Genomic DNA, 20,259 nt, shown 5'->3' on the forward strand with positions numbered 1-20,259 from the left:
GGTGGCTTTGTTAAACAAACATACATATAAACAAAAAATATACATCATATATATAGTTTTTTTTTTCAACCCAAAAGTTTGTTCTGAATATAAAGCCATGGATAGGACGAAATAGTTAGCAAATAAACCCAAGCCCAATCTGCAAAGTTAACTCTATAAACTTGAATTGATTACTCGACATTCGAATGAGGCCAAGCTCCTGGCCGAGATATTGAGATAGCACAACAATTGATAAAATGATAAGTATTGAAATCAATTAAACCCACAACAATTACACAGCAGAAAGAAGACCCATTGATCGACCTTGATAAGTTTTGAAATCAATTAAACCCTTTACCCACGTCAATTAAACATTTAAACCCACATCAATCAAAGTATATATTTAATTTTTTTTTAAGCCTAAAAATCTCGGACGGGCTCCAGCTCGCCCAAGCTTCTACTTGGATCCGCCCATGGTCTTGGCAATATCATGGGTACCAAATCAATGGAATAGGATACATAATTGTTATTTCCAACGTGTTATCATACTAAGATGTGGAATGCGAGATCTAGTTCCTTTGAAATGGATTATGTTTTGAGTTCTATTTGGTCGTTTTACTGGTTGATTATTCTCCCAATGACATCGACAAGTTCAGCTGAACTCTATGGGTAAAAGCATTTTAGAAAAAATAGGGAGGTATAGTTAGTAAATTGAATATTCAAAAAGTAAACAGGATTTCTCATATCTGGAGAGGTCTAAATACTAATTTTAGATATATGAATAGAAGTACTCGTAAAAATATCTCACTGCTTCCTAACAAAATTTAAAATGTGTATTAGACTGTTTTGCAATTCTTAACCATAAAAAATTGAAAATTGGAGGGGATTGATGTTATTTTTTTTCTTCTTCCATAAAGTGAGTGACTATATGAAACGATAACAATGTAATACATAACAAATTGATTGGTTCGAATTATTCCCTTATATTGTGAGTTGTAATTAACAATTATATTCCCAGCTCAAAATTTAAGAAGGGCTGTCACTTAGGACTACATGTATTGGTGGTGTCGACAATAGTGACATCTAATAATTAGTCACTACGATGTGCTACCATTGATGGGGATCATTAAAATGGAGACACCATTTTACTTAAGATGCTTGGCATATGGGGTTGCTCATCTTTTTATATTCATTTGACTTGTGAAAACGATGTGTAGTTTGATTTGTTATTAACACATGTTCCACCAAGCAACTGAAATTTTTATTTATTTTTAAATAGTTTATATTATTTCAATATATATATATATATATATATATATATATATATAGATGCTAAGCCTTTTCTATCACATTTTCACTTGATCAGGGGAGTGTATTCCATGCACCGTCAGTGTATGGGTACTTGCAATATGAATGAATGTAATTTTTTTGATATTAAAATATATAAAGGAGTGGATTTGATGAGTGATTGTTATTTTTTTAGAGATTAAAATAACCTACAGTGCACTTGCACTGTCGGTGCATATAATCCTCTCCACTATCAGTATACATCTGTCATAAACATATCATGTACATAAACGAGGAAAGGAATGATATTTAACAATATACATGTAATCAATATATATATATATATATATATATATCTCTTTTTTTTTTTTTTTTTTTTACAATTTCTCTATATCGGTCTAATTTTTCCCAATGTTCCAACTTCCAAAGAAACTCATTTCTACCGTTTATAACCTAAAAAAGATAGGAATTCCTCTTTCTTTCTTGGTCCACCAGCCTAGCATTTCCCTTAATGCCATGTGATGATCCAATGCATCTTTGACTAAACTCCTTCCTTCCCCACCTAAGATTTCCAGTTTTCCACTACGACAAGGTAAGTATCTGTTTGATATTAGTAGCGCACCTTTTAAATGATGCATGAGAGCTTTTAGGGGCTAAACTTCATTTTTTATCCTTCAAGTTTTGACCCAATTAACTGGCATATAAATATTTCACTTTAGCCGATCCATTTATTGGATGCCATTCTTTTTCCAACCACACAGCATCTATATTTCATACCAAGCTGGAAGGCTAGAAGGAATATCAAAAGTAAGTCATAGCATACAGCACATCTGATGCCATTTTCTTGCCACAGATCTTCAAGAACATTAAACTGAGACTTTAAGTTGCTTTCCTCTAGATGCAAGAACAGTAGCACCAATTCTTAAATCTGTCTGTAACATTATGAAAATTGACCGGCAATTATTAAGTACCAAAAGCATAATTAACATATCTTTCAATCTTTTACACTGCACACCATCCTTTCATTTGCTTGGTTTGCCACTCAGATGAACAATAATTTATGTCAACCAGTACACGAATAAACTCCTGTGAAACTCAACTCTCTCTCTACTTGATTGGACGCGACCTTTGATTCAAACAAGAGAAAAACATGAGTGGAGCTCGTATCATGCATGTGGGAGCAAGTGCTACACCGTGTAACCAGAACTGTTCCACCTTGGAGCTACAGAAACTCTCTTACGAGAGCAGAGATTTTAAACACAGATTTAGCCACTGCAACCTTTTAGTAATGGATAACATGAAATTCATCAGGACATTCCAAATGTGAATGCCAGCTTTTATAACCCAGGCAAATACAAATCTTAGGGAGACAAAAGGGTGCAACTTGATGTGGGTTGGTATTGGTAGACCCTAAGCTTGGAAATAAATCTCATACGACCTTCAAATATGTCCAAGGACTGGAACCTAATAAGCATTTCATCTTTAGTTTAACTTGACCTTTTGCACCCTGTACAAGATGCCCCTAACCAATTTTTGGGACACTCATAAAGTGTCCTACATGGACGGCCCAACAATAGGGTGGTGTCCAAAACAATGTAGCTCACTTTGGACAGTCTGTACATCACAGAACGATGTGCATGTGGGATGCGGGGTTTTCTCTGTGTCAATTTTGTGTAATATTCTCTAATTCAGAGAGGACAGCATGTACCCTACAACCATAAGACATGCCATTAAAACATTGTTGGCTTCTACAAAAGAAAGATTCTATCCTACTTGTTTCAACTATTCACAGGAGAAGCCTTTTCTATTTGCACCACAAATAAACAGCCTTGCAAACACGAAACTTTGATAGGAGGTCATAATTGGTCCAGAAGGCATTCATGGTTTGTGCACACATTGAAAGATTAAAGAAAAAGAAAAAAGAAACTACATATATATTCACACTACTTCAAAGAAGGTAGGATGGCCAGATTTTCTACAAATGATTGATTACTCAACATAATCTTTCACTTTGTTTGCAAGTTAACACAGTACAGTGGTTGTAATCATATGTACTGACGGTGCGATGCAAGAAAATACATATCTTAGTTTGAGAGAGATCTATAACGAAAGAGCAACTAAACAAAATATAATTCTTTTTTGAATAAGTTGACAGACGTTTAGGGACAAATGAAAAGATATAAAGACCAAACATTCTCCAGCGGTGCACATGAATCAGTGAGACGTAGCCAGTGATGCATCCTCTTTTAGTGAAGTTTTTGTCTGACTAATCCCTTGAAGAAGTCAAAACTATGGACAAAGAGAAACAATATAACATGGTTACCTACGTTAAGAATAATCAGGCTTATGTCTAAACAAGCTCTGAATTATAACATGCCAATTCATCAAATTGCCAAAATGTTGTAATTCATCTTATAGAGGAATGCACTGGATGTAGCATACAGAAGGAATACTTTCTTAACTGTACTTGATCATAAAAAAGTAAAATAGGCAAAAAAAAAGGGCTAAAAGGTTTCTCAGGAGAGATTCTCAGCGATCCTCTAGCTCCACCTCAGAACCTTTTTTTTTGTTTGGACAAGAAAAAAAAAAAAACACCCACATATTTATACAACTATTGGTTTTGAGACTATTAACAAAAAATCACATGTTAATGATACCCTACCAGTCCTGCCTAAAATCACCCAAGAAAGTAGATCTGGATTTAGAACAGGAGGAGAAGGCAATGATCAAGATGTCAGTAAATGAGATGGTAATGCCTGTGAGAGATTCCATAGTAACTGTACTTGGACAGATACGAATAATACAGCAGACATGGGCAGAATTTTACTACACTTTTGGACCATGGGCACGTGTGAGAAAAACTCTGCCCATGTCTGGTGGAACATGGAATTTTCATTTCTTCACCATGGGATGCCTCAAGTTTATCTAGATTGTAGTCAAGGACAAATGGTTTTAAACAAATAGCTTGTATAATGCAAAACAGGGACCAAACCAGGAGACTATTCAACTGATGGTAGGATAAAATCAATCAATATGTCAACACTGGAGCAAAACTACGTTAAGATATAATAACATGATTGCATAATACTTATACCACAGTAAGAGTTTTATAATTCTGGACTGGTCCTTGAATTGGAATGTATGCGTCTGATACATGCATATAGAGGGTTTTTGCTTTCCTTTCACAAACCAAAAATATTGAAAAAGGCAAATGGAGATGACTAGCAGTGAAGACTCGAGAACTCTTACACAACATGGGGCAGAGGGAAGAAAGTAGAACTAGAACAGTAGATGAGAAAAAAGACGAAGTTCTCATAGGGTAAAAATTGAAACATATTAAGCAACTTTACCTATTTCCATCAGGATGGAGTTCACACATCTGATTGTCATCACCAATAGCTAACAAATATCCCGCAGATGTTAAACCCTGCACAGATTAAAGATTTAATTGACACCAACATATGGTCTTGATGATAAGTTATCCAAACCATCTACACCCTTATTGTATGTCCTAGAACTTTCTATTGAAAACATTTGAGAATTTCATGATAAAATTATGGAGAAATGCATATACACTGCAGTGGAAACAAAAGTAGTTTTATGTAAACTAATAGGTTTAGAATTTGTCATTTCCTTCACATCAACGATTCTCACACCTCTTTACCAACAGCTTCTACAACTGCAGTATATTAAAAGAAATGGGCAAATCATTTTGCAAATACAAAGCTAAAATTCAGCAACTAAACTTTCTGTCTGAAGAATTGTGTAAATTTCTTTATTTATTTTTTTAAATCATGAGAAAGCTAAGCTTAATATCATCAAAACAATTTTCTAGTTTGTCACACCTGAACAGTAACCACGTTCTCCACCACCTGGTCGTCATTCTTTTCCTGCACAATAATCCTCTGCCCACTGCAGATATCAAAACAAACTTGAGTTCAAAAACAGGCCTATGTTCTTGGGCAGAGTTATTCTGATTGATATGAATTTTTGCAAGAATAAATTAAAAGAATGAAAAACAAATTTCTAACCGTATTTAACTTCTCAGTTTAAGGTATTACACCAACAAATAGAAATGAAGAAAAGTAAAGGCCTTATGATTACTAGAGCATATGGTCATTCTCTAATCAGCTAAAAATGGCCCCATGCCCATATGTTTATACATCACTTATTCCATAAAAATGCTGGAGATGTTGGACTATACTAACAGAGGGGCTAACATCATCCATAAAAAAAGAGAGAGAAAAGGTCTCGCTCCTGGACTACGCTTTACAAGAGGTTGGGATATGGCTTCTGTAGGCTGAGTCAAACAGTTATGGTGTACTGGGTGAGATGAGCTTACAAAAACATTTAGTCTTAGGTTTTTTTATGCCAAAAAAGACTAAACCATAAAAATGCACATAGGAGAATCCAAATAAACATGTTAGCATGTCACCTGTGTAGCCATGTCTTATAGTATAGCTCCTCTAGAGGTTGAAATCCTGCATGACATGAAGAAAACTTTCATTAATGAATACACTTTTGTTCTTACTCATGAAAGTAGAATCTTATTGCTGAAACAAATTGGAAACAAAGTCTGTTAAATAATTTTTGGAGTAAGAAATAATTATGTCTACCATTTCATTTTCCATATGTTTCTATCAGAAAAACATCAAGTTTAAAAGAGAAAAGAAAAAAAAGAAACAAACAGCAACCACAATTGAGAGAGGATCCAGGCACAGGATTATAAGAATTAAAAGGAAAACTCTTTTGATGGACTAGGGACTTGAAAAAAATGAAGATAACAAGGTATCAACATGCATAGTAGAGGTGAAACTGTAAAACTAGTATTAAAAACTCAAAAATAAAGGAAATGGTATAATTGATTTATACCATTTACGTTTATGGTGAATTGACATAAGATTTTTGCTTTACCTTGATTTATAAAAAGATCATAAAATTTCTCAAATTTGTTAAAGAAGGCAGCAAGAATCTCTTCTCTTCTAAACTGGTATGTCGTAGCAGACAATTCTCTAAGAATTGCATTCAAGCATGTAGTTGGTTTCTCATTATCGATATTCAAGCCGATACCTGCAAGAACAGAAGTAAATTAAGTATCTTATCATGATGTACATATAATTTAATACCTTTTTTTTTGAGAAAAAAGAAAAAGAAAAAAAGAAAAGTATTTATGTGCATGCGTGGTGGATACTGTACATTCGTTTAATCCTTTAAAGGAACAGGTTCTAGTTGCCAATAAGTGAAACCATGCAGTTTAGATATGCTAATCAGGACCAAGGACGAGACTAATTACCAGCAGACACATTGAACTTCGTCGACTTATATGTTGACGTGCATAAAATGCCTCCAACTTTGAGGCCATTCAAATATAGATCATTTGGCCATTTTATTCTAACATCAATATATGGCAAGCCCTGAAATGGAGAAGATCTATCAATGTCATTATCATAGCATCACATAATAACAGAAAATATGCATTCTAACAATCAAATACACGTGCAAGGCTGCCAAAAATACATGGTAAAAGAGCCTAATCGTTTGCATAACATTTTATAAAGCCTGGACAATTTTGTAGTAAAATCTATTACAGCGTGCTTATTCTGTGTGTCTTAGGTTTGTAACCTTTCTGCAGTAAAATACTTGCTTCTATCTGTCCAAGTGCCCCAACTAAACCATGAATAAACTATAAACAACGCACTTACATTCCTATCACAAACATCCTTTATGGCCTCAGTGATGGCTAGAGACACCACATATTGTATCAGTGGCACGATCCGCCCATCCTCCATCTGCAGAGTAAAGGAAAACAGCAGGCAACCTTTGGGAGACTCCCACACATTCTTCGACCGGCCTGCGAAAAATCACAATCTTCTAACTCTAACCACAAAATGAACAATGCAGAGAACACAATACAATCTCACTGAATTGGTAATTGCCGTTTTAAAGTCAAACCTCGCCCTTTGTACTGAACATCAGCAACACAAACCGCACCGTTTGGAAGCTCACAGAAATTCCTGAGATAAAACTAAAGCATGATTCACTCTTCCGGCACAGTGTTTACTTCTTCAAATTTTTACAGACGGAAAAATAAAGAGTAAGCCGTTACGAAACTTACTGAGAAACGACGTCCTGCGTCGACGGCAAGCGCGGCGACCAAAGCAGCAACCTACCGAACCGATCGGTGGAGAGAGAGTTCATGAACGAGTCGATTCCAAAAGCGTCGTCTTCCTTGAACGGTTTCTTCAATTCCGAGTCTAACAGAATTGAAAGCTCACAGTTGTCACTGAGCTTCAGAGCGTTACTGTTCTTCAGCCCCTCAGCAATTTGACTTTCCGCCGGCGATTTGCCGCGCAGCACCAACGTACAGCTTGAATTGCAATCCATGCCTGAACCAAAACAAAAACAAAAACACATAAATTATTTTGCTGAATTTTCCTTGGTTACGAAACAGTACGAACAAGCTAACCTGAGGCGGCTGAAATAGCCGAGCTCGTTCTGCGTGAGAAAATTGCTTTCTTCAGTGAGTTCCGTACAGAAAAAAACCCCAGCGCGCTAGTGAAGAAGAAGGTGGAGGAGGAGGAGACCATTCACTTTCATTGAGAATATTGAAACGTTTCGGGTTTTTAGGGACGGAAAATACAACTAGTCAAATCAGAACGACCTCGACGGACGACACGTCATCAACTGTGGGACCCACCGACTTAAACCCCAATATAAAAACCTTCACCCCGCCCACTTTAGCGGCATTTCAGTTTCAGCGTTACACGAAACCACTTAAACGGCATTCATGGAGGAATTGCAGAGCGCTCTCGGGAATCGCGGCCTGACCGTTTCGAATCTTCCGGAGAAAGGCCGTTGCATCTTCACCACCGAAGACTTCTATCCAGGTCTTCTCTCTCTCTGCTTGCTCTGGTTCTCATTTGCTTGTTTGGACTAGTGAAAACGGTGCGTTTTGAAATGCAGGGGAAGTGATCATAAGTCAAGAGCCCTATGTGTGCGTCCCAAAAAACTCCATTGCTGACCACAAGTGCGATGCTTGCTTCGAATCCAGTAACCTCAAGAAGTGCTCCGGTTGCAAGATTGTGTACTACTGTTCCAGCACCTGCCAGGTTTGCCCTCAAGCTTTGAATTTCGCTCATGGAGCTCTTTTAGTTTTCAACATTTTCTTTCTAAGGATCGGTTCTTGTGAATTCGCAGAAGTCTGAATGGAAACTGCACCGTCTCGAATGTGAAGCTTTCTCGAAGCTTCCCATTGAGTTCCGTCATCAAATTACACCTCCTATTCGTCTCACGATCAGACTCCACTGCCGTTCAAAATTACAATCTCAGAAGGTAAATCAATTATTAACTGCAATTTTTTTTTTTGGAGATGAAGTTTTTGCTCTTATTTTACTATTGTGTGTGTAGACTATTCCTACTTCTGCTATGGACAACTACGATTTGGTGAAGGCTTTGGTGGCTCGTATGCTTCTGAGCTTTTTTTCTTTCTGATTTCTGTTTAGTTGTTATATTCTTTGGTAGTTTGGTTCACATTGTTGATTTCTTTTGATGAAGACATGTCAAAGATTGATGATGAGCAAAGGTGGCTGTATGCTCAGATGGCTAACCTTGTCAGCTTGATACTTCAGTGGCCAGATATCAATAAAAAAGAGGTTGCAGAGAACTTTTCAAAGGTGAGCAAAAAGAAATTTCTGGTGTTCATTCTTCCTTGTTTTGATTAGGACTTTTTTAAGCTGCATGATGAGATTTACTGTTAGTATTACAGCACTTCAAACATTCTCTTTCCAAAGCTTAGTATTATGTATTTGCATCGGTGACTGGTAAACGGGTTAGGAAATGATAGGTAGTAAAACTCTAGTGTTTGAAGTAGTTCAGGCCTTTATGCAAAAGAGATAATGAGATGTGTAATTTGTATTGTCAATTCGGCAAGCACCCAACTCAACCAATGAACCAAAGCAAATTATCATGTGTATGCTGCCGTTTGCATTCATTTTAGCACTCATTTTGTTATTAGAAGTACAAATTATTCATTTTACCAAGGGATGCCCAAGATTCATCTCCATTAGAAGATTAATTTGGAGAGCAATCATTCTAATTCTTAGATCTTTCTGAATTTTGATTCTCTACAATCCGTGCAGATGGTATTCAATGCACACACAATTTATGACAGTGGATTAAAGCACTTGGGTAAAGGACTGTATCCTGTCATTTCAATCATGAACCACAGGTAACTATGTTAGTCAATGGCCCAGTTCTTAATTTTAACCTCTTGCTGTTGGTTTGCTAAATTGTTCTGGTCCTGTAGCTGCTTGCCCAATTCTATTTTAGTATTTGAGGGGAGGTCAGCTGTTCTTCGTGCTGTGCAACATATACCCAAAGGAGCTGAGGTAGTCTATGCTTCTTTTCTTTGTTGGTAATTTGGATTTTCTATTAAAATTGAGAGATTACATCCACAATTTTTGGGAAGAAAATTTAGAGACTATTTTCTGATCTCAGCTTATAATTGATATGCTTCAAGTACTTCACAGATAGACACTACAGAAAAAAAAAATGCTAAAAAAAAGTTATTGCATAATGTTACATTGAAGGAAAGCTGGATCCTCCTTCATTTTTCCAAATTGAGTCTAGACATATCCCTTGGTCATTTTATAAACTGTTCCTTTAACAGAAAGAATGAGAAGCTTTACTCTTCAAGAACGCAAATATTTAACAATTTTCTTCAATGCACTCATCAAACTCACTCCTAAGAGGTTTATCCTCGCGGATGTTATGCAGATTTAGAAAATGTTTTATATCTAGATTTTTTTCTATTACTTTCGTAAAAAGGAAAAAAGAATCTTGTTCTCTTATGAATAGTTGTAAACTTGTAATGTCTTATATGCTGTAAAGATTTATCTTTTTTCTTTTCTTTTTTAAAGTTACTTTGTGTCATGCCATTGCATTATTTTTAACAGCAAGTCAATTTTTAACTCTAAAGGATTCTCTGTTGGTGAATTTTTTTAAGGTGTTGACAAGTTACATTGACCTTGTTGGAAGCACTGTAACTCGGCAAAAGGCGCTAAAGGAACAATACCTTTTTACCTGCACATGTCCCCGCTGCATTAAAGTGGTACTCATGACTATTCTGGTTTCTGTTTTTATTGTATTGAAGCATGTTTGCAAATTATGTTACACTTTGTCTTTTAGTACTATACCTAAATCTTTTTCTGTCTTCTGATGATAAATGAAGTCGGTTGGTTTATATTGAAGGGTCAGTATGATGATATCCACGAAAGTGCATTTCTGGAAGGCTACCGATGCACACATAATGAATGCGACGGCCTTTTGCTTTGCAACTCTGGTATGGAATTACATGTAGACTAGTCAGTGTGGTGAAACGAATTAGATATTAAATGCAGGTAGCTAGTTCAAACAAGTCAATCTAATATCTTGCAATTTGGATGTGCAGATGATAATGGATTCATATGCCAACAATGTGGACGTCTTAAGAGCAAAAAAGAGATACAAGAGGTGGAAAGTAAAATAAAATCATTGCAGGAAAAGGCTCGTATTGCTGCAGAGTCCGCAAGCTCTTATATCAGTATCCTTCTTTCTTTGTCTTGAGCATTACTGATATTATTTTAGCAATTGGAGGTTTTGATTATTGACAATATTTTCCATGGTTGTCACCACTGGGATTGACAGTGGTTGCTTGTATAATAGCTTTTGTACTAAGGAAAGAGAATTAATTACATATTTTGATATTGAACAGCTTGATCTTTGACTAACTTTAGCTTATCAGGAAGTAATAGCTCTGTATAAGGCAATTGAGACACTCCAAAGGCAACTGTTTAATCCTTGCTGCATCTATTTGATCCCAACTTGGGAGGGGATTATAGAGGTAGCTCAATGAGTTTAATTATTTTTTTGTAATAATGAAAGCAGTTGGGTAATATTTGTAATGGAAAGAAGTATATATTAATCAAAAGGTTCTGGAGTGTTCAGAATTGTCAATTTGGAAATGAAACCAGTCTTTATGTAGTTGATATGATGAATTCATCTTTGTCTTCAGAATTCAATGAAGCTGGAAGACTGGAGTGAAGCTCTAGCATATTGCAGATTGACCATTGCAGTGTATCAAAGTATGTATTTTTTTTTTTTTTTTTGAAATAGAAGATTAAAATTCTTACAGTGAAGCTAAAATTGAAAAATATGTCCTGTGTCTAGTTTATTTAGTGTACACCAAAGTTCTGGCTTCTTCAAGTTGGTGTCCTCATGGTATAACCGTATAAGTGATATTGGATTTAGTTTTTTTTTTTTGGCTAATATATTGCATTTTAGTTTAAAGGTCAAATTAGCGATGTTGATTCCTGTTGCTCAGTCAATTGGCATCTGTAGAAACTAAACAGAAATAAATTAGTTTTGCACTTTTGCTGGAAGAAAAGGAATGGAAGGTATAAGGATATTTTGAATTGATCAGTGGAGATGTGTGCGCTCCTTATGATTAGAAGTTTATACTTCTTTTTTGACAAGCACACTGCATTTAACTTATGACAGTATTAGTAGTAGGAAATTGTGTTGAAAGATTGAAATTTAATCATGAGTCTTCATGAGTCATGCTTATCTGTTTATAAATATTCATACATCCTCGGCAGTTGAATTTGGTGACTTATATGTTGTTGAACTTATGGTTTGTTCTTCACACATGACTATTGCTGAGAAGTTGCTAACATGTGAAACTACTCTATTTCATTGTAGGAGTATATCGGAACTTTCAATCCTTTCATCCTTCACTTGGATTGCAATACTATACCTGTGGGAAGCTTGAAGGGTTAGTTTATTGTAGCTTGAATTATTGAGGAGTCTTCTATTGAATGATTTGAATCTTTTGAAAAGCTTATCGCTTGTCACAGGGTACTTGGAGAGGCTGAGAATGCTGTGAAATCTCTGACCAAGGCAGTCGATATACTGCAGATTACTTATGGGACAAGTACACCCTTCATGAAGGATCTTTTCAGTATGTTGGAGGAGCAACGTGAAATTGAAGCTCTCATCAATGGAACAGATTACTAGATTAGTCTGTTACTCCTGTTAACTTGCTAATTCGTGGTATTGAAGCTCTCATCAGTGGAGTAGATTACTAGATTAGTCTGTTACTCCTGTTAACTACCTAACTCGTTTAGGATTTGCTGTTGAACATTGCACTTCTGCTATTACTTCCACTTATATTGTATCAACCTGTGGAAGAGTTACATTAGTAGACACAAAAAAAGAAGTTCGAATAGGTTATGAAATGGCAGGACTGAATTTAAAGCGTGGCTTTTTTGGGATCATAAAGCTCACTACACCTCACTGAGCTCACAACAGACCCTTGTTCAATACACTTCCAACCCTGGCAAACTTGGTTTAGGTTCTCAAATTATGTTCAACTCAATGTAGGACTATATCCGAGCTTTCATCCTTCCTAGGATCGTTAATAATGCGACACCCATTAATTTAAAGGAAATCACTGCCTCGTGCTTCACTTAATCACCGGCTAATTTCTCATTAGAGTGCTGCATATCAGCAATTCAGCATGGCCTTTTTCCACTCCCAGGTGCTCTTCATTCAATTTCAATTTTCTATTTTTGGCCGAATTCATTTAATTTCTTCAAGGCATCATATCATACTATGATTTTTTTTATCTTAGCTAGAAATTGAAATTCCATTTGAAAGAGTTAAACGAAGAATTGCTACTAATTGTTATTGTCCTGTTTGCCATGACCAACCTGAGACAATTTTACATTTGCTTAGAGATTGCCCTGTTGCCCAGATGATTTGGAATAGTGTTATATGCTTGGATCCAGGACTATGCAGCTTGATTGGTATGGGTGGTTCTTTGCTAATTCTTAATGTAGGAAAATCTGTTATGGTAATCTCCAATGGTGTTCAATATTTGTGTATACATGTTGGCACATATAGAAGTGGAGGAATAAAATGGTGTTTGATGAGGGGTTTCACTATCCTTTTAATCCTGGGAAAGTTGTTATTGATTTTGCCAGGGAATGGAAATCTGCTAATACTTTCAAGCCTCAAGAGTCCAGTAAAACTTCTGTTAGTTTGTTGTGGAAGAAACCTCCTGAGCATTACTTTAAATTAAATGTTGATGGTGCTAGAAATCTTAATGGGAAAATTGGTGTTGGTGGTGTCTTGAGAGATTTCACTGGTGCTTGGATTTCTGGGTTTTATGCTAACCTTGGTTGTGGTTCTGTCCTTCAAGCGGAAGCTTGGGAATTACTTTTGGGACTACAAATGGCTCTCTCTCACCATTGCCGTCATCTTCTAGTGGAAAGTGATTCTCATGTGTTAGTTTCCCTAGTTCAGTAAGGTGTGGATGATTTGCACCCCTTAAAAACTATTATTATTATTATTATTATTATTTTTTTGAGTGGAAGACGTCAATAGAACCAACACACACACCCATGCAGTGTATCCCAGCATAGCCAGACTAATCACTGCACCGCAGACGCACGAACCATTGGGTGTTTTAACTAACCCAAGTCCCTCAAATCTGCTTTGTTGCCAAGCTCTCCAAAGACAATTGCACAACTATGATCTTAAGCATGTCTATCGTGAAGTAAATTAGGTTGCCGACATTCTCTCCAAAGCTGGTTTGGATGCAGAGATTGGAGCTCAATTCATGGAGCAACCCCCTCCACAAGTTATTTCTAGCTTGCTTGATGACTTGTGTGAAAGTCTTAGAATTAGAATTATAAATTCTGAGATGTAATTTGTTCTTTGTTTTTGTTGCGCTTTTTGGTCTCCATATATCCAAAAAAAAAAAGAAAAAAAGAAATTGAAATTCCATTGAAACTCGGGGAAAATCCGAAAATACGAATGTGATAGACAAGGAGTCCATCACAGGTCACAACGCCCTCGATGGACGACACGTCATCTACGGTGGGACCCGCCGACTAAGCAAAAAGAAAAAGTAGTGAAAACCTTCTTCGCCACAACAAGTTTTGGAGCGAACGCCGGACGAACATCATGGAGGAATTGCAGAGCGCTCTCGGGAACCGCGGCCTGACCGTTTCGAAACTTCCAGAGAAAGGCCGTTGCCTCCTCACCACCAAAGACTTCTATCCAGGTCCTCTCTCTCTCTCTCTCTCTCTCTCTCTCTCTCTACTGCTCTGGTTCTCATTTGCTTGTTCCGGTATAGTGAAAACGGAGCGTTTTGAAATGCAGGGGAAGTGATCATAAGCCAAGAGCCCTATGTGTGCGTCCCGAACAACTCCGCCGGTAACTCCAAGTGCGATGCTTGCTTCGAATCCAGTCACCTCAAGAAGTGCTCCGGTTGCCAGGTTGTCTACTACTGCTCCAGCACTTGCCAGGTTTGCCCTCAACCTTTGAATTTCGTTCATCGAGCTTGTTTAGTTTAGGGACCTTTTTGATTTGAAGTCTCGGCGGTTGTAATTGCAGAAGTCGGAATGGAAGCTGCACCGTCTCGAATGTCAAGCTCTCTCGAAGCTTCCAGAGGAGAAGAGAAGGGCTGTTACGCCTTCTCTGCGTCTCATGATCAGACTCTACTGTCGTTCTAAGCTACAGTCTCAGAAGGTCTGTGATTGATTTCTCAAAATTTGGGATTTTTTTAATTTTTGTTGCAGATGGAGATTTTGACTATGTTCTTGTTTTGTTTGTAGACTATTCCTACTTCTGCTATGGACAATTACAATTTGGTAGAGGCGTTGGTGGCTCGTACGTTCCTGAGATTTCTACTGATTTAGCTTTCCTTCTGGTTGTGACTGTTAATTTGTTTTGTATGACTCATTGTGTTGATTTCTGTTAATGCAGACATGTCGGAGGTTGATGAGAAGCAAATGGTGCTGTATGCTCAGATGGCTAACCTTGTCAGCTTGATACTTCAGCGGCCTGATATCAATATAAAAGAGATTGCGGAGAATTTCTCAAAGGTGCACTTTTAGAAGCAATTTCGGTCTTCTTTTTTCCTTGTTTTTTGATGATTGGGAATTCTGATTCACTGTTAGTATTACAGAATATTAGATATTCTCTTTCCAAAGCTTCAATATCACATATTTGCAGTGTTGAACCCGTAGGAAATATTCGGTAGTAAAAGTTTAGTGTTTTTGAAGTACTTTTGGCATTTTTGTAAGGACACTTGGCAATCCCCATTTCAACCAATGAAAATCATCATGTGGTTCCGAAGAATATTTTCAAGGCTATATTACAGTGCTGCTGTTTGGATTAATTTTAGCATTTCTTTTATTTATCAGCTGCACATATTATTTATCTTACCAAAGGGTGTACAAGATTCATCTCCATTGGAAGATTATTATGTTTTAGTGCAATCTTTCTAATACTGAGGTCTTTCTGACATTTGATTCTCTATGATCCATGCAGTTTGCGTGCAATGCACACACAATTTGTGACAGTGAATTGAAACCCCTGGGCACAGGACTCTATCCTGTCATATCAATCATTAACCACAGGTAACTATTTTAATGGATGGCTGTGTTCTTAGTTTTACCCTCTTGTTTGGTTTACTAAACCGTTTTGGTGCTCTAGCTGCTTGCCGAATTCTGTTCTATTATTTGAGGGAAGGTCAGCTGTTGTTCGTGCTGTGCAACATATACCCGAAGGAGCTGAGGTAGTCTATCCTTCCTTAATTTGTTGGTCATTACGATGTTCAATTACAAAGGAGAAATTGTGTTTAGGGTTTGTGTCTAGAGATGTTTCTTGACCGATAGGGGGTGTAATTTGATAAGCTTCAACTGCTTTACAAATAGACATTAAAGGAGACACATTACTACAAAAAGTTATTGTATAACGGTAGAGCTGGATTCTCCTTTATTTGGCCTAATTGAGTGTAGAATTCCTTGGTCATTTTATACAGTGCTTCATTAACAAAAAGAATGAGTAGCTTTATTATGCAAGAATGGAGTTATCTTAACAATTTTGTTCATTGCGTTCACTAAACTCACTCCTATGGTTTTTATCCTTGCTGATGGTAATGCTGATTTAGAAAATACTTATATCTAGAATCTTATTCTCATGTGAATATTCAAATGTCTCAATAGTTGTCAAGATGTTATCTTTTTTTCTTCTGTGTTGCAAATTTACTCCTTATCATGTTATTGCATTATTTTCTACAGCATGTCAATTGTCAAATCTAAAGTCTTCTCTATTGGTGAAATTTTGTAAGGTGTTGATAAGTTACATCGACACCGCCGGAAGCACTGTGACTCGGCAAAAAGCACTGAAGGAACAATACCTTTTTACCTGTGCATGTCCCCGCTGCATTAAAGCGGTACTCAACTATTTGTTCTCTGCCCTTCTATTTTTAATCATATTCAAGCATATTTGGGAGTTATGTAATATACTTTGAAAATTGATACTGGATTATCTTAACCTTTTATTTGTTCCTTTTGATGATAAGTGAAGTTGGTTTTATATTAAAGGGTCATTACGAGGATATCCAAGAAAGTGCAATTCTGGAAGGCTACCGATGCAAGGATAATAAATGCGATGGTTTTTTGCTTCGCGACTCTGGTATGGAATTACCTGTAGACTAGTCAGTGAGGTAAAACAAAATAGATATGCAGGCAGGAAGTTGAACAACTCATTTTTATTTCTTGCAATTTGGATTTGCAGATGACAAGGGATTCATATGCCAACAATGCGGACGTCTTAAGGGCAAAGAAGAGATAATAGAGATGGAAAGTGAAATAAGATCATTGCAGGAAAAGGCTATTATAGCTGTAGAATCTACACCTTCTATCAGTATCCTTCCTTCTTTTTGTTGAGCATTACTGTTTTTTTTTTGACAATCAGATGTTTCAATACTGACAGTATTTTCAATGGTTTTGTATTTGCACAGGCTTGCTTAATTTTTTCTTCGGTACTATGGAAATAGAATTCTGTTACATATTTTGATATTGAACAGTTTGATCTTTGACCAAGTTTAGCTTACCACGAAGTTATAGCTACCTTGAAGGCAATGGAGACACTCCAGAGGTATCTATGTCATGATTTCTGCATCTATTTGATCCCAACTTGGGAGGAGCTTATAAAGGTACCTCATTGGGTTTGATTTTTATTATTGTGTTATAGTAATGAAAGTTGTTGGGTAATCATTTGTAATGGAAAAGAGTATATATTTATCCAATCATTCTGGAGAACAGACTTTAGCTTTGGATACTAAACCAGTCTTTATATAGTTCTTTTTTGGGCGAAGTCTTATATAGTTAATTCAATGAAATCATATTTGTCTTCAGAATTTGATGAAGGCAGAAGACTGGAGTGAAGCTCTAGCATATTGCAGATTGACTATTCCAGTGTATCAAAGTACGTCTTGTATCTTCTTCTTTCTAAAGAGATTATTTAATTTCTTATCATTTTAAACTAAACATCAGAATATGTTGTGTCAAATTTAGGTATTAATTTCTTTACGTTCTTTCTTCAAGTTGGTGCCTTCATGTTATAAGTTATTGCATTTTAAGTTTAATGATCAAACTAGTATTCGTTCTTGTTGCTCAGTCAAGTGGCATCTGTGGAAACTAAACGCAAACAAATTAGGTTCACTAAAAGAAATGGACTATAAGGTGTTAGCATATTTTGAATTGACTCAATTGAGGTCAATGTGCGCTCCATACGCAAAATAATATATCCCTAAACTTCTACAAAGCTCCTTTAAACTTCTTCTTTGACAAGCCCACTGCATTTAACTTATAACAGTATCAGTAGGAAAGTGTGTTGAATCTTTAACTTGAGTGATGCATCTGTTTACGTATATTCATACAGCCTCTGCAGTCCAATTTGGTTTTTAAAAGTGCCTGAACTAAATGCTTGATTCTTCACATATGAACTACTGCTAAGGAGTTTGCTAACATCCGAAACTGCACTCTCTTTCCCTGTAGGAGTATATCCAGGTTTTCATCCTTCTCTTGGATTGCAATACTATACCTGTGGAAAGCTTGAATGGTCAGTATTGAATATTAAATTATGGCGGAAGTCTTCTGCTGAATCTTTAAATAAGTTGATTACTTGTCACAGGTTACTTGGAGAGACTGATGATGCTGTGAAATCTCTGACCAAGGCAGTAGATATACTGCGGATTACTCATGGGACAAGTACACCCTTTATGAAGGACCTTTTCAGGAGGTTGGAGGAGGCACGTGCTGAAGCTTTTATCAATGGAGTAGATTAGTATGTTACTCATGTTAACTTGGTAGCCTTTTAGGATATTTTGTTGAACATTGCTCTGTGCATTACTACCATTATCTCAACTGATGAAGTGTATCAGTTTTTGTTCGTCCATCTGTCATTGTCAAACTGGACGCATGGGTGAAGAAAGGGTATCATATTAAGTGGTTTCTACTTTCTTTTGTATCAAAGATCTTGGATGAGCGAGGAGACTAAACTTTAGGCTTCATACGGCAATGTTAATAGCCATGGAGTTGAACCTAGACATTCGTCATGGAGTTTGTTTAGGGAAGCTTGTTTACAAATGAATTAACAATCCCAGCATGTAGTTTGCTATCTGTCCCATCCCGAATGATTTAGGGGGGGGGGGGTTGGGTTAGGGGGCAGAACAATTTACACAACAGTATAACTACAGAATCATTGTTTCTGAAGCCTTGGGGTGTTTGACCTGTTTCCCGACAGCAATTAAGCAAATCTAATTCAGCGTTCAGAAGTCTGGCTGCAACAACTGACCTTCTCTGACCAAGTAAAAGACAATATCACATTGTAAACGACCTGGTCTATATGGAAACCCTCGATGTCGTAGTAAGCCCAACATGAATCATTTGCGGCGGAACAGTGGAAGAAGAGAGAGAGTAGATTACAAGTGTGTGGTAACTGTTGGTTTTTAGGGAGCTCTTAAGATGAGCCTTATAAAACTTTCTAACCACTAATTTAAACAGGTAAGACTTTGTTTCCATGTTGTATCAAATGATGGAGTGAGCAGAGTAGAAACTTAATCATGCTAGGATATTGTTCCAACTTCCAATAGTGGCAGGCAAAATTGTCCTGACAACAATTATGTTGGTGGTGTAATTAGAAGTATGTAGACTTAGGGAGCCCTTCTAATGAGAACAACTTTAATGAGGATTCGTTGAGGACTTTCTAATCAACGGTTTGGGAGATCTACTTTTTTATTACATCAACGGTCAGTGTCTCATTTTTTTCTTCTCCGGGATCTCTCCAACTACCTTTCCTCGCATAGGTTATGTTTTTACTTGCATAAAGTTCCATCAGTTCTTGTCATCATCAATTTCTCATCTGAGTTTTCTTCTCTCATCATCTTGTTGTGTTATTGCATATTCGGATTTTGGGCCCGAAATTCTACTGGATGATCCTTATCCGATCCCTGTTAGGACATACACTTGTTTTAGGGCCGACCCCCTTTTCTTTTGAGTCCGATCCCGAACCTAGCAAAATCTATATTGGGTCCGGCCCGTGCCCAGCCCTTATTAAAAATTTAAAATCTAAACTTTTATCCTAGTCTCAAAATATCTCATCGGGCCACCATGTAAAACGACCCGGTCTCAATGTCCTTTATTCCGAAATGACGTCATAATAATAAGCCCAATGCGAATTACTTGTCGAGAAGTCTCGACTCTCGAGCATTTGGGCGGAACAGTGGAAGAGGAGATAGTGCTGCAATTGCAATCCTCTCTTGGTGGTTTAGGGTTTTTGGGGAAGTTTTACTAGGGTTTAGAAGAAATGGCCGCCGTTCCAATTCCTTCAACGATTAACAGCTTGCCGTCTGGGATTGTCGAAGACATTCTTCTACGGCTCTCTCTGAAAGAAATGATCAGATGTGTCTGTATTTTGAAGTCCTGGAATGCTTTAATTCGCAGTGAATAGTTCTACAAGAATCATTTGAAGAGGTCCCAAGAAACCAACAATTACTAAATGATTGTGATGCAAGAGGATGAGCCATTATAACTATGGTTTCTGTCTAAAAGGAAGAAAATTTCTTGTTCTAATTCTGCAAACAACCTCCTTTAGAGC

General features: G+C 36.9%; 3 protein-coding genes across 4 annotated transcripts; 2 read left to right on the forward strand and 1 right to left on the reverse strand.

Moving 5' to 3' along the window:
* Positions 1–3,179: 3,179 nt before the first annotated feature.
* On the reverse strand, positions 3,180–7,892 carry LOC112170520 (biotin--protein ligase 2). Its single transcript, XM_024307845.2, has 10 exons — positions 7,733–7,892; positions 7,382–7,652; positions 7,219–7,280; positions 6,969–7,117; positions 6,560–6,680; positions 6,181–6,336; positions 5,702–5,747; positions 5,112–5,178; positions 4,617–4,693; positions 3,180–3,555 (listed from the first exon to the last, which is right to left on the reverse strand). Exons 1-10 carry the CDS (start codon positions 7,851–7,853, stop codon positions 3,513–3,515), a joined length of 1,113 nt encoding a protein of 370 aa, XP_024163613.1. The 5' UTR covers positions 7,854–7,892; the 3' UTR covers positions 3,180–3,512.
* A 5-nt stretch (positions 7,893–7,897) lies between these two features.
* LOC112170518 (histone-lysine N-methyltransferase ASHR1) lies at positions 7,898–12,720 on the forward strand. The gene is made up of 14 exons (XM_024307841.2): positions 7,898–8,153; positions 8,230–8,375; positions 8,464–8,598; positions 8,674–8,728; positions 8,821–8,939; positions 9,405–9,493; positions 9,572–9,653; positions 10,271–10,375; positions 10,516–10,606; positions 10,715–10,846; positions 11,040–11,146; positions 11,318–11,387; positions 12,004–12,076; positions 12,159–12,720. The coding sequence occupies exons 1-14, from the start codon at positions 8,054–8,056 to the stop codon at positions 12,316–12,318; spliced, it is 1,464 nt and encodes a 487-aa protein (XP_024163609.1). The 5' UTR covers positions 7,898–8,053; the 3' UTR covers positions 12,319–12,720.
* A 1,459-nt stretch (positions 12,721–14,179) lies between these two features.
* Positions 14,180–18,618, forward strand: LOC112170519 (histone-lysine N-methyltransferase ASHR1). Of its 2 annotated transcripts, none has more exons than XM_040508851.1 (14): positions 14,180–14,371; positions 14,470–14,615; positions 14,704–14,838; positions 14,925–14,979; positions 15,076–15,194; positions 15,643–15,731; positions 15,808–15,889; positions 16,418–16,549; positions 16,701–16,791; positions 16,894–17,022; positions 17,208–17,314; positions 17,517–17,586; positions 18,159–18,222; positions 18,295–18,618. In XM_040508851.1, the coding sequence occupies exons 1-14, from the start codon at positions 14,272–14,274 to the stop codon at positions 18,446–18,448; spliced, it is 1,473 nt and encodes a 490-aa protein (XP_040364785.1). In that variant the 5' UTR covers positions 14,180–14,271; the 3' UTR covers positions 18,449–18,618. The 2 variants fall into 2 exon arrangements, with proteins under 2 accessions (XP_040364785.1, XP_024163611.1); XM_024307843.2 differs by having other exon boundaries at positions 14,187–14,371; positions 16,445–16,549.
* The last annotated feature ends 1,641 nt before the right edge of the window (positions 18,619–20,259 follow it).

Source organism: Rosa chinensis, chromosome 6, assembly GCF_002994745.2.
Source record: "Rosa chinensis cultivar Old Blush chromosome 6, RchiOBHm-V2, whole genome shotgun sequence".
Classification (NCBI taxonomy): domain Eukaryota; kingdom Viridiplantae; phylum Streptophyta; class Magnoliopsida; order Rosales; family Rosaceae; genus Rosa; species Rosa chinensis.

Bases quoted from the DNA above. Each gene is read 5' to 3' on its own strand.
- LOC112170518 (XM_024307841.2), top strand. From the start codon at position 8,054: ATGGAGGAATTGCAGAGCGCTCTCGGGAATCGCGGCCTGACCGTTTCG. The intron at 8,154-8,229 runs GTCTTCTCTCTC...TTTGAAATGCAG, and splicing joins CACCGAAGACTTCTATCCAG to GGGAAGTGATCATAAGTCAA. The intron at 9,494-9,571 runs GTAACTATGTTA...CTGGTCCTGTAG, and splicing joins ATTTCAATCATGAACCACAG to CTGCTTGCCCAATTCTATTT.
- LOC112170519 (XM_040508851.1), top strand. From the start codon at position 14,272: ATGGAGGAATTGCAGAGCGCTCTCGGGAACCGCGGCCTGACCGTTTCG. The intron at 14,372-14,469 runs GTCCTCTCTCTC...TTTGAAATGCAG, and splicing joins CACCAAAGACTTCTATCCAG to GGGAAGTGATCATAAGCCAA. The intron at 14,980-15,075 runs GTACGTTCCTGA...CTGTTAATGCAG, and splicing joins GGTAGAGGCGTTGGTGGCTC to ACATGTCGGAGGTTGATGAG.
- LOC112170520 (XM_024307845.2), bottom strand. From the start codon at position 7,853: ATGGTCTCCTCCTCCTCCACCTTCTTCTTCACTAGCGCGCTGGGGTTT. The intron at 6,337-6,559 runs GTAATTAGTCTC...CTGTTCTTGCAG, and splicing joins GAAGTTCAATGTGTCTGCTG to GTATCGGCTTGAATATCGAT. The intron at 4,694-5,111 runs GTGTGACAAACT...TAATCTGTGCAG, and splicing joins AGAACGTGGTTACTGTTCAG to GGTTTAACATCTGCGGGATA.